The following is a 12009-nucleotide window of genomic DNA, read 5'->3' as shown; positions in this document are numbered from 1 at the left end:
TTTTCACTCACAAACCAAGCTCTCTCTACACGCTGACATTTTTAATTTGAATAGTGTCAACCTAATAAGCATTTCCCCTGCTTGTAGTCTTGTAATTTCCCTAACTTCAACAATACCAGGAAAATTTTGTTTGCATGAATAATGCCCACCACCTACAAAACAAAACATATTTATTTAGCTCAGATTATCTTTTGCCCGGACTATCAATTGCATTTTTGGCACTCTGCTCAAAATTGTAATATTACAAACTTGACATTCAGTCTCCAATTTTATTTTTGTTTTAATCTCTAGCTTCAGTCTTCCAGAGAACTCTAACTTTCACTGTCCTTCTCCCTGACAGGTTTTACTCTGTTCCTGTTCCATATATTGGCGATAAACTGCTAATTTCTTCCCGAAACTCTGAACCTTGATGAAATATGGGTGTCAAGGGTTATGGGAAGAAGGCAGGAGAATGGGGTTAGGAGGGAGAGATAGATCAGCAATGATTGAATGGCTTTGACTTGATGGGCCGAATGGCCTAATTCTGCTCCCATCACTTATAACCTTGTGACCTTATAACCCAATGATCATGGTTATCTACATTACAACAGTAGCCACATCTTAATCAAAGTGCTTTGGGACATAGAAGTAAGGATACTCTTCCACTAAACCATGTCCCACTTAACCCACTTCTTTCTCAGAACTATAATTTGTGAAGCAGGGTCTCGACGCGAAACGTCACTCATTCCTTCTCTCCTGAGATGCTGCCTAACCCACTGAGTTACTCCAGCATTTTGTGTCTGCCTATAATTTCCAGAGCTTCCTTCCTCATTGAGCTGAAAAGATAAAGAATAAAAAATTCCACGACATGCTTTTCAGGAATTCCACTTCATTAGTCTTTACATTATTTATCCCCCAGCCCATTTTAAGACAACTGACATTTCCTCATTATCACTACTATACTGTAATTACATCTTTCAGAAATGTTCTTTCTGCTTCTCACTATTTCATCATCTAAAGCACACACGAAACAGCATGCCAGTTCCGCCATTGCGTCTTTGATGAATCAGTTCACAAGATTGCACATTCTTTGTGTGAAAAAAAACTCCTTTACATCACCCTGAGCTCCAACACTATCATGCCTCTTTTCTAGATTAAATCAAGCCCCCGCAACCAATCCAAAGGAAATGGCTATTCTTGAACTCATTAATTATATCAAACACCTTAATTCATTCACCTGTTAACCATCTATGTACAAATAAATACAAGTGATGCTCCGTGTACTTGTGCAACACACACACACACGAGACTACAGATGCTAGAATCTTGAGAAAAATAAAACAAACTGCTGGAGGAACTCAGTGGATCAGACAGCATCCCGAGAGGGAAATGCATAGTTGACATTTTGAGCTGGCACCTTTCTTTAGACTGTCTCATTTAGTCCACCATGCCTTATCCTATCTACTACCACTTTTTATGCATTACCCTTCATAGTAAGGTTGTTTGTCTTTCCCAATTCTCAGTACCTTATCCCTTCCTTTTTCTCTCTGATGTTTTGCCCTAGTCCCTCTTCCTAGACAAAATAAAAGAACCAAACAAAATTTCATGTAGGATCCTTACAAGCATAATAAAGGGGGGTATTTGAAATTGATGGAATAAATTGCAACTATTCCCACTGTTTCTGCTCTGGATGCTTGAGAGAGATCAATACAGAGTGAGTGATATTCTGCAACGTCTGAATGTGAAGGGGAAGTTTTGCTCTGCCTCCAATTGATATTGTATCTGCCCTGAGCAAACATGGGGACATATTACTCAACAAATAACCACTCTGTTGATTGGCACAGTACTGTTTCCCAATCCTATTGTTTTCACTTTATTAAGCACAAAATAAAAATTTAAGTGTCTTTAAAACAAATTGGACCTTCTAACAGCTCTGAAGGATTGCAGTTCAGAAATATATGATTGTACAAAATATTACCATCTTTCTACATGCAAATGATAGAAAATGAAATGCTTCAGTATTGCTGCAGACAGACCTCGGGGAAACATAGCACTGACAAAGGGCAACGAAGAGGAGATCTTAAAAATGCATCTTTTACGGTTTAGCATTTTGCAATTTGAATGACAATGGAATTTAAGGATGAGAGCAGACTATTATATTGTGAATAATACACAGTACAGCAAAAACAAAGCTGGCCAAGGAGTGGACTGGACAATCATACTGACTGGTACTGTTCATACTGACTGGTATCATTAACGATTACAGTGGTACACTGTGCAAACATTCTTGTAAAATCCAAAGAATAAATCCCAGTCTGTGTGACTGAAGTGAGGGTCCTGTGTGCAGTTTTGGTCTCCAAATTTGAGGAAGGATATTCTTGCTATTGAGGGCGTGCAGCGTCGGATCACTAGGTTAATTCCCGGAATGGCGGGACTGTCGTATGTTGAAAGGCTGGAGCAATTAGGCTTGTATACACTGGAAGTTAGAAGGATGAGGGGGGATCTTATTGAAACATATAAGATAATTAGGGGATTGGACACATTAGAGGCAGGAAACATGTTCCCAATGTTGGGGGAGTCCAGAACAAGGGGCCACAGTTTAAGAATAAGGGGTAGGCCATTTAGAACGGAGATGAGGAAGAACTTTTTCAGTCAGAGAGTGGTGAAGGTGTGGAATTCTCTGCCTCAGAAGGCAGTGGAGGCCAGTTCGTTGGATGCTTTCAAGAGAGAGCTGGATAGAGCTCTTAAGAATAGCGGAGTGAGGGGGTATGGGGAGAAGGCAGGAACGGGGTACTGATTGAGAGTGATCAGCCATGATCGCATTGAATGGCGGTGCTGGCTCGAAGGGCTGAATGGCCTACTCCTGCACCTATTGTCTATTGTCTAAAAAGTGAACTGAGTATTCCCCGGATGAGTCAGTGAATGAAAACGGCCCGATTTTATAGCTGATAGACCAAGTGGACCCGTTCAGCCCAAACCTCTTCTGCATTGGTGCAGCACCCCCTTCCCCCTTCACTCCATCCCCCTTATCCTCCCTTCCTCCCTAGGAGTTAGATTTAAACTTTTAAATGTGAATAACTTTAAAAATATAACCGATTTCAATGAAACTTCTTCCATTAGCACCAAACAACAGTGAGTAAGGTGGCCTAAAATTGTCGCGCTATCGTGTACCGTTTTGGCTGCAGTCCAGGAACAAACAAACAAGAGTTTTAGTACATAGATTATCAACAGTTGGAATAGTTCTGACCAGTGCCTTTGGTTTAGAGAGATGAAGAATAATAACTGGAATTCCTACTCATCCATCATCCTGTGATTCAAGTGAAACATTTATGCTCTCCAACACATAAACTAGGGAATCATTCATGAAGGAGTCCATCCAACCCTTACAGCCTGTTCTGCCATTTAATGCGTTTTTTAATTTAAATTTAATAATTTCAGTCTGAAGGGTCTTGACCCGAAGCGTCACCCATTCCTTCTCTCCCGAAATGCTGCCTGGCCCACTGAGTTACTCCAGCATTTTTTGTCTACCTGCCATTTAATGAGATCACAGCTGATTTCCACATCAACTCTATTCACCTGCCTTTGAACAATATGCCATATGTTAAGGAAACAAGGACATATTACCATGAGCATATAAAAATTCTGCTATTCAACATACAAACCTGGAAAAAAATGTTTTCCTAGCATACGATTTTAAATTAGATTAAGCTACAACAGCCACCATATTAAGGATAGCGGAGTCAGGGGGTATGGGGAGAAGGCAGGAACGGGGTACTGATTGAGAATGATCAGCCACGATCACATTGAATGTGGCTCGAAGGGCCTCCTCCTGCACCTATTGTCTATTGTCTATTAACAAATGGAAAAGCTGTGATAAGAAAATAATCACTTTTCCATAGATCATTTTCAAATTCATAAACACATTTCCCATGAAGGCATGATAATTGCAAATAGATGATTGCAACTTCATGTTCAAGTAAACAAATCCATCATGACACCCAAACCTGTGGTCTAACTGCATGATCAGCTGTGATTATTTTGAGTTGCAAACTGAAAGCGCTGAGTGGCCTACTTCTGCTCCCAATTCATACATTATGATCATTTCTCTCAGTTCCAAATAAGTTACTTTGTACTCATTCCACTTCTCAGTGCTTAGTTCGAATTTGTGTCTTCCTTTTCTATTGCAACTCGAGCTTTACATTACATGTTCAATAAATGAGTCCTTTCTCTTGCCCGAGTTTGAACGGCATTCTGCAAAATGAGCCATGGCACCTGCTGTCAACAACACGAACCATAACTACATCTATTCAGTCACTGTCTTTCGAAGTTGATGATATGCAGCCTCCCACTCTCCCACACATATTCCAGGTCACATGTCTCATCCGTTATTTTTTGCAAAATATGAAGGTTGAAGGGGGAAGTGATGGCTTAGGAAAAAAAACAAAATACGGAAAAGAAAAAAAAACATTATTCGAACTAATGTGGACGAAAAAAGTTACCGTTTAACTCAACCAACAGTCCAGCCGTCCCCAACTCGATGAAATAACCTCAAAAGCAACATTATTAAATCGCCAGGAAAGGGCAGCCAACCCTTGCATCAGGCTCAGAATTAAGGAGTTTAAAAAAAATCATACACAATTTAACCGTAAGAAAACACACCGGGTAATAAATATTACGGAATGCAATTCTAACCCTGAACTCAATAAATGCCGACAGCCAACAGACTGAATCAATGCCTGCCCTGAGAGCGAACATCAGACAACACGGTTGCCGAGGGGAATCGGGCCGCGCTTGGACCCTCAAGCCCAAGGAGGGTTCAGCGAGTCGTGGGAAGCTCTTCCCTGGAAAGCCTGACACGGGGCTGCAGAGGTGATCGGTCAGAAAGACGCCAACAAGCGGGGAGGGGAAGAGAGGCGTCCAAACCAGCGGTCGGGGCGGGGGAAGCACCACCGGGCGGGACTGACCCCCTCCTTTCCCCACGGGCGTGGCCAGATACCGTCGACGGGAGTGTCCCCGCAATCTCCTCACCTGGATGTAGTTGCTCTCGCAGTACTCGGCAACCCGGTCCAGGTTGTGGTAACTGTCCAGCAGCGCTCGGCGGCCCGCGGGGATCTCCTCCTCCAGCAACATCTGCAGCTCCGCCATCTTCCCCACATCTTCCGACGCTGGATGCGGGAGCCCGAGCCCGAGAGGAGGGACCGGAACCGGAAGCTGTGGGACACCATTACTTCCGGACAGGCGATTCTTCTCTCCCCCACCCTTAGCAACCACATTCACCCCAGTAACCAACAACCCATTGTAACTACCACACGCCCCAAGCCACTAACACTGAGACCAATAACTGTCATTGTCCTAGCAACCACCACCTCAGCTCCAGAAACCATAAATTATCGTGTCCATCGTCCCACCAGCAACACATTACATCATGCCCTCGCCTAGCAACCACCCATCCCTGCAACTGACAGTCTTCCCCTCCAGCAAACACATGTCCCAGCAGCCAGCATTCACCGACCAAACCAGCATCTATCTCCCCAGCAATCTCAGCACAACCTGTCAACCACAATTCCAGCCTCACAACCACTCACTGTAGCTGTCCAGTAACCAGTCATCCTAGCAATCTCACTAACACCGGCACCTATCTGAAGAAGGATCTCGACCCGAAACGTCACCCATTCCTATCCAGAGATGCTGCCTGTCCCGCTGAGTTGCTCCAGCATTTTGTGTCTATCTACCAGTCATCCAAGAGGAGCAATCACCAAACTGTAGGTCATTATTAATACCCACAGCATTCATGACTTATCGAAGTGGCCACAATTATCACACACACACAGTAATCAACATTTTTACATGCATAACCAACAACCCTGCTTGCCATCAGTTACGCTCGTAACAAACGTGTTCATTAATAACGATCATCCACCTAGCAATTACTTGAGTCATCAACATCATTCCAATAAGTGGCATCACCACGACAATCAGAATCAACCATGTCACATATATCCTTCAGTGACCGTCACTCTAATTGGCATACATTCCATCTCTCATAAACCCACTAACATTAGTAACCAGCAGAGATTGCCACAGAACCTGTATAACCCCATGTGACCAGTCAAACCCATGCAGCATCTGTCGGTTCTCTATATATTATTGTATATAAAGGTCAATAAACAGGATACAACTTCCAGGCCAACATCCTTTATTGAAGGTAAAAGCTGTGGTTTGTACATTGTATCCCAGTTAATATACGATACCCATACATCTTAAATTTATAAAACCATCCACCATCTTTATTCTATTGATTGCCCTGCAAGTAACAAACGCATGGCAGCAGTGGCATAGGCGGTGTAGCGGTGGAGTTGCCGCCTTCCAGCGCCAGAGCACCTGATCCTGGGTTCGATCCTGACTACGGGCGCTACGGAGTTTTGTATGTTTTCCCCGTGATGTCCGAGATCTTCGGGATCTCGGTTTCCTCCCACGCTCCAAAGGCGTGCAGGTGTGTAAGTTAGTTGGCTTGGTATAAAAATGTAAAATTGTCACGAATGTATGTAGATAGTGTTAACTTGCGGGGATCGCTCTACCTGTTTCTGCGCTCTATATCTAAACTAAACTAAAATGCTGTACATTTATACTTAATACAAAATAATTAATTCTTTGCATACAGCACAAAATTCTACAATTATTTACAAAAAATCGGATGCAGTCAATAACTGTAAATATAGCAAAAATATAAATTTACTTGATTTTCTTCACACTCTCGGTTACCAACCGGTAAACGCCGGATACCACTTTTTATTTCTGTCATTCATGGTAAGATTTACATCATTTTGTGTGCGAGATATACATAGTTGCACTGTTTTGCATATCAGCTGACCAATGAAAAGATCAGGTCCTGATTTATACCAGCTCTTCACCTTCCCCCTTCTCTCCCCCCCCCCCCCTGTCTGAAGAAGGGTCCCAACCTGAAACATCACCCATCCTTTTTCTCCAGAGATGCTGCGTGACTTGGTACTCCACCACTGTGTCCATTTGAATTGGATTCATGTTTCTGTAACATGTCAGGCAGCATTGGTCATTTTAGTGGCTGTCAAGGGTTTTTAACTAATCAATTCACCAATTCAAATTTTCTTGGCTCTAAGTATAAAGTTAAATGTCTTTTCAGTTCTATTGTCTGCAAATGCCTAATCTCTGCTTCCATGACTTTTTAAAATAAAATAAAAAGAGATACAGCTCGTGAGGGTGAAATTATAATTAACAGAGAAAGCAAAAAAGAACAGTTCATTAAATATGATCAATTGGTCTGCTACAGACAGAGTGGATCTCTAATGCAAATATGCAACAGTAACATCCAAAGTTTAAAGATCACAAAGCAGCAACTCTTCAAGAAATAATTATAAATGTCAACTATCAACTAATCCAAGAAGTTAAACAAAAATAATTATTTGCAAACATTTTATATACGAACAAATCGCAGAGTTGTGAACACTGCCCAGTCTAGCACACAGAATCTGCCTACTGAAATGACGCTGAAATTTACCGATGACCTACTATGGTTTTTAGAGTCAAGTGGTCTATCTTGCTCCTCTAGTATCTTTGAGGTCAACTCCACTCCAGGAACAAACCAATACCTCAATATATTCATGCAATTACATTGTTTCAAAAAATTTCACAAGCATCAGAACCCAAAATGTCAATTTCTAATTTAAATATGTTTTAACATCTTCCATCTTCATGCCTTCACAGACCCACTATTTCACATTGCAACTCACACTTCAGCTTCCAGTGGCCACTGAACCTTTTGTTTCCTCTGTTGACTCCTTTGGATAATGGGTAATGGTGCAACTGGTAGAGCTGTTTCCTCACAGCACCGGAAGCCCGGGTTTGATCCTGACTTTCGGTGCTGTCTGTGTGGAGTTTGCACATTCTCTCTGTGACTGCTTGGGTTTCCTCTGGGTGTTCCTGTTTCCCCCCACATCCTAAAGATGTGCTGGTTTGTAGGTTAATTGACATCTGTAAAATTGCTCCTAGTATGTAAGGAGTGCAGGCATAAATGGGATAACACAGAACTTGTATGAATGGATCGGCACAGTGGGGCAGCGGGTTGCTGCCTTACAGTGCCAGAGTCCCGGGTTCGATCCTGACTACGGGTGCTGTCTGTACGGAGTCTGTACATTCTCCCTGACCATGTGGGTTTTCCCTGGACACTCCGGCTGTTTTGTAGAATGGGATCAAGTGACACGCTTCCAGTATTGCTCAAGTTAATTGCTGACAGCGCCAAGGAAGTGATGCAATAAAAGAGAGCAAAGTAAGTTCCTCCCAGCACTTGAAAAGAAGATCTCTTGTCCCTCAGCTGCAAAAATGCACACCGATCTTTCTCAGGCATCTCCTGGAAGCAGCAATATAATTAGAGAAACAAAGGCACATTTAGGCAGTCAACAAGAAAACAGATCCAGGTGAGACAGAGGTTCACCACCACCTTCTTTAACTTTATCATCTGCACTTGGTGTTCCTGCTGTGGCCCTTTACATCAGTGAGACCAAGCAGACTAGAAGATCATTTTGCCAAACATTTGCAATCAGTCTGCCAAGGCCTGCTGGATCTCCCGGTTGCTAACCATTTTAAATCTAGCTTTCCTAGCACGTTCCTATCTCTGCGTTTTGCAACTCCGATATTTTTTTGTCCATGCTCTCACACTAGCTGCTTGCATTCACATTCATCAAATAACATTGTTCACATCTTATTCCCATGGTCACGCTGGTTTTACTCTATCAGAAACATCCACCGCCTCCATCCTCCCTACAGTTTCTTTCCTAATTCCGTGGAAAGATCTTTGTGCTGAACTGCTGAGTTAGTTTCTCTTCCCCAGATGCAGCCTGACCTGCAAATATTTTCAGCACATTATGTTTTTATTTTATTTTCTGGTATCTGTAGTTATTCTGGTTTTAGAAACATAGAAAATAGATGCAGGAGGAGGCCATTTGGCCCTTCAAGCCAGCACCGCCATTCATTGTGATCATGGCTGATCATCCACAATCAGTAAACTGTGCCTGCCTTCTCCCCATATCCCTTGATTCCACTAGCCCCTAGAGCTCTATCTAACTCTCTTTTAAATTCATCCAGCGAATTGGTCTCCACTGCCTTCTGTGGCAGAGAATTCCAGAAATTCACAACCCTCTGGGTGAAAAAGTTTCTTCTCGTCTCTGTTTTAAAAGGCCTACCTTTTATTCTTAGACTATGGCCCCTGGTTCTGGACTCCCCCAACATTGGGAACATTTTTCCTGCATCTAGCTTGTCCAGTCCTTTTATAATTTTATACGTCTCTATAAGATCCCCTCTCATCCTTCTAAACTCCAGTGAATGCAATCCGTTTTTCCAATCTTTTCTCATGACAGTCCCTCCAATCCCAGGGATTAACATTGTGAACCTACGCTGCACTGCCTCAATAGCAAGGACATCCTTCCTCAAATTAGGAGACCAAAACAGCACACAATATTCCAGATGTGGTCTCACCAGGGCCCTATACAACTGCAGAAGGACCTCGTTTCTCCTATACTCAAATCCTCTTATGAAGGCCAACATGCCATTAGCTTTCTTCACAGTCTGCTGTACCTGCATGTTTACTTTCAGTGACTGATGTACAAGGACATCAAGGTCTCGTTGCACTTCCCCTTTACCTAATCTGACACCATTAATATAATAATCTGCCTCTTTGTTTTTGCCACCAAAGTGGATAACTTCACATTTATCTACATTATATTCCATCTGCCATGCATCTGCCCACTCACTCAACCTGTCCAAGTCACCCTTCAACCTCCGAACATCCTCTTTGCAGTTCACACTGCCACCCAGCTTTGTGTCATCTGCAAACTTGCTTGTGTTACTTCTAATTCCATCATCCAAATCATTAATATATATTGTAAATAGTTGCGGCCCCAGCACCAAGCCTTGCGGCACTCCACTCGCCACTGCCTGCCATTCTGAAATGGACCCATTTATTCCTACTCTTTGCTTCCTGTCTGCCAACCAATTCTTTGGTAAATTGTTTATAAAAAGTAACAAAAGTGGATTTATTCCTACTCTTTGCTTCCTGTCTGCCAACCAATTCTCTATCCATGTCAACACCTTTACCCCCAATACCATGTGCTCTAATTTTGCTCACCTACCTCCCGTGTATAACTTTATCAAAGGCCTTCTGAAAGTCGAGATACACGACATCCACTGGCTCTCCTATTTTACTTGTCACATCCTCAAAAAATCCCAGATTAGTCAAGCAGGATTTCCCCTTCATAAATCCATGCTGACTTGGACCAATCCTTTTACTGCTATCCAAATGCGCCGTTATTACCTCTTTAATGATTGACTCCAGCATCTTCACCACCACCGATGTCAGGCTAACTGGTCTATAATTCCCCATTTTCTCTCACTCCTTTCTTGAAAAGTGGGATAACATTAGCTACCCTCCAATCCACAGGAACTGATCCTGAATCTATTGAATCTATTGAAAATGATCACCAATGCGTCCACGATTTCGAGCCACCTCCTTGGGTACCCTGGGATGCAGACCATCAGGTCCTGGGGATTCATCAGCCTTCAGTCCCATCAGTCTACCCAATACTATTTCTCGCCTAATGCAAATTTCTATCAGTTCCTCTGTCTCCCTAGATCCTCTGTCCTCTCGTACATCTGGGAGATTGTGTCTTCCTTCGTGAAGTCGGATCTGAAGTACCTGTTCAATTCTTCCGCCATTTCCTTGTTACCCATAATAATTTCACCCGTTTCTGCCTTCAAGGAACCCACATTTGTTTTTTCTAATCTTTTTCTCTTAACATACCTAAAGAAGCTTTTACTGTCGTTCTTTATATTCTTGGCCAACTTCGCTTTGAACCTCATCTTTTCAGCCCGTATTTCCCTTTTTGCTACCTTCTGTTGTCCTTTGAAAGTTGCCCAATCCTCTGGTTTCCCGCTATTCTTTGCTATGTTATACATCTTTGCTTTTAGTTTTATTCCATCTCTAACTTCCCTTGTCAGCCACGGTTGCCTCTTACTCCCCTTAGAATCTTTCTTTCTCTTTAGAATGAAATGATCCTGCATCTTCTGGATTATGCCCAGAAATACCTGCCATTGCTGTTCCACCGTCATCCCTGCTGGGATCCTTTTCCATTCGACCTTGGCCAGCTCCTCTATCATGCCTTCAACTGCAACACTGACATTTCTGGTTTAACCTTGTCCCTCTCAAATTGCAGATTAAAACTAATCATATTATTTTCATATTTTTATATTTCAGATACAGCGCGGAAACAGGCCTTTTCGGCCCACCAAGTCCGCGCCGCCCAGCGATCCCCGCACATTAACACTATCCTACACACACTAGGGACAATTTTTTACATTTACCCAATCAATTAACCTACATACCTGTACGTCTTTGGAGTGTGGGAGGAAACCGAAGATCTCGGAGAAAACCACGCAGGTCACGGGGAGAACGTACAAACTCCTTACAGTACAGCACCCGTAGTCAGGATCGAACCTGAGGCTCCGGCGCTGCATTCGCTGTAAGGCAGCAACTCTACCATTGCGCCACCGTGCCGCCCATTATTGTCACTACCTTCAAGCGGTTCCTTTATCTCGAGTTCCCTTATTAAATCTGGTTCATTGGGCAACACTAAATCCAGAATTGCCTTCTCTCTGGTAGGCTCTTGTACAAGCTGCTCTAAGAATCTAAACATAGCACAAAAAGTAAGGAAATTTGTGTTTGGTAGATTATTTCTTTGTTGTATCAATGCTTCTTGGCAATAAATCTTATACCGTTGGAAAGCCTGGTTATTTCCCTTTTAAATGGTGCCACATTTGTAAGGAACATGCATTTGTGGGATGAGCAGCAGAGCTGAGTATGTGGGTTGCGCCCATGAAAAATCTGCCAAATCTTCTCTGCCAATGCCAAACAGCTTATTCTGCCATTGACTCTTGTTCGGTGTTGTTTGGTGGATTGGACGATTGAAGTCTGAAGAAACAAGACATATTGGCAATTTAACAATT

The 12009-nt window shown here is 42.7% G+C and overlaps 1 protein-coding gene across 16 annotated transcripts in view; it reads right to left on the bottom strand.

Moving 5' to 3' along the window:
- LOC144595821 (abl interactor 2) overlaps positions 1–5165 on the bottom strand; it is a 106504-nt gene extending 101339 nt beyond the window's left edge. For all 16 annotated transcript variants that reach the window (XM_078403525.1, XM_078403530.1, XM_078403535.1 and 13 more), the window contains exon 1: positions 5008–5165. In XM_078403525.1, coding sequence (XP_078259651.1) covers positions 5008–5124 — 117 coding nt within the window. In that variant the 5' untranslated portion in view covers positions 5125–5165. The remainder of the gene's footprint in view (positions 1–5007) is intronic.
- Between the last annotated feature and the right edge of the window lie 6844 nt (positions 5166–12009).

Source organism: Rhinoraja longicauda, chromosome 8, assembly GCF_053455715.1.
Source record: "Rhinoraja longicauda isolate Sanriku21f chromosome 8, sRhiLon1.1, whole genome shotgun sequence".
Classification (NCBI taxonomy): domain Eukaryota; kingdom Metazoa; phylum Chordata; class Chondrichthyes; order Rajiformes; family Arhynchobatidae; genus Rhinoraja; species Rhinoraja longicauda.
This window is presented reverse-complemented; position numbering and strand designations above follow the sequence as displayed.